The sequence below is a fragment of the Penaeus monodon genome, chromosome 34, assembly GCF_015228065.2.
Source record: "Penaeus monodon isolate SGIC_2016 chromosome 34, NSTDA_Pmon_1, whole genome shotgun sequence".
Taxonomy (NCBI): Eukaryota; Metazoa; Arthropoda; class Malacostraca; order Decapoda; family Penaeidae; genus Penaeus; species Penaeus monodon.
Genome location: NC_051419.1, coordinates 7,826,513 through 7,827,037, shown reverse-complemented (window position 1 = coordinate 7,827,037; position 525 = coordinate 7,826,513). Strand labels below are relative to the sequence as shown.

Sequence of the window (525 nt, the reverse complement as noted above, 5' to 3'; positions counted from 1 at the left end):
CAATAAAAAGTGCACACAGAGACCGCCTCTCCTCCCCACAGAGAACCACACAAGAAGCGTCACGTAGCGGCGCCCGTCACCAACTGCACTTCTTGGCTCCATCCTGAGGGGGAACCCGACTCGTCCCAAAGAGCGTCGACGTCACTGACTTCGGCTTCCGCTCCGTCGCCCTCGCCCGTGTCTCTCCGCCAGGGTTTCAGAGGATCGAGAATCCCAGTTAGGTAAGCATTTTTTTTGAGTGTGTGTGTTTGATGATTTTGTTAATGTTATATTTTGTTATTTGTTTAATTGCTAGAAGTATAATTGGATTTATGCACGCTTTTATTTCCTTAGATACTGTGTATTCCATTTGTTTGTTTTGACATGTTTTTCATTAGGTGTAGCGCTTGTTTCATGGGAGTATTCGTATATAGATTTGCGCTCTCTCAGTCCTCAAGCCCTTTTTATTCAACTCTCTATTTATCTGTCTTTGTTATCGATTCATGTCAATAAATAACGGCATAGCTTGCTTGAGTTTCAGACTAC

General features: G+C 43.8%; 1 protein-coding gene across 1 annotated transcript in view; it reads left to right on the top strand.

The window, feature by feature from the left end:
• LOC119594559 overlaps positions 1 to 525 on the top strand; it is a gene marked incomplete in the record, with an annotated part of 82,416 nt that overhangs the window by 65,338 nt on the left and 16,553 nt on the right. The window contains 1 exon segment of the mRNA XM_037943591.1: positions 42 to 221. Within this exon segment, the coding sequence (XP_037799519.1) occupies positions 42 to 221 (180 nt within the window).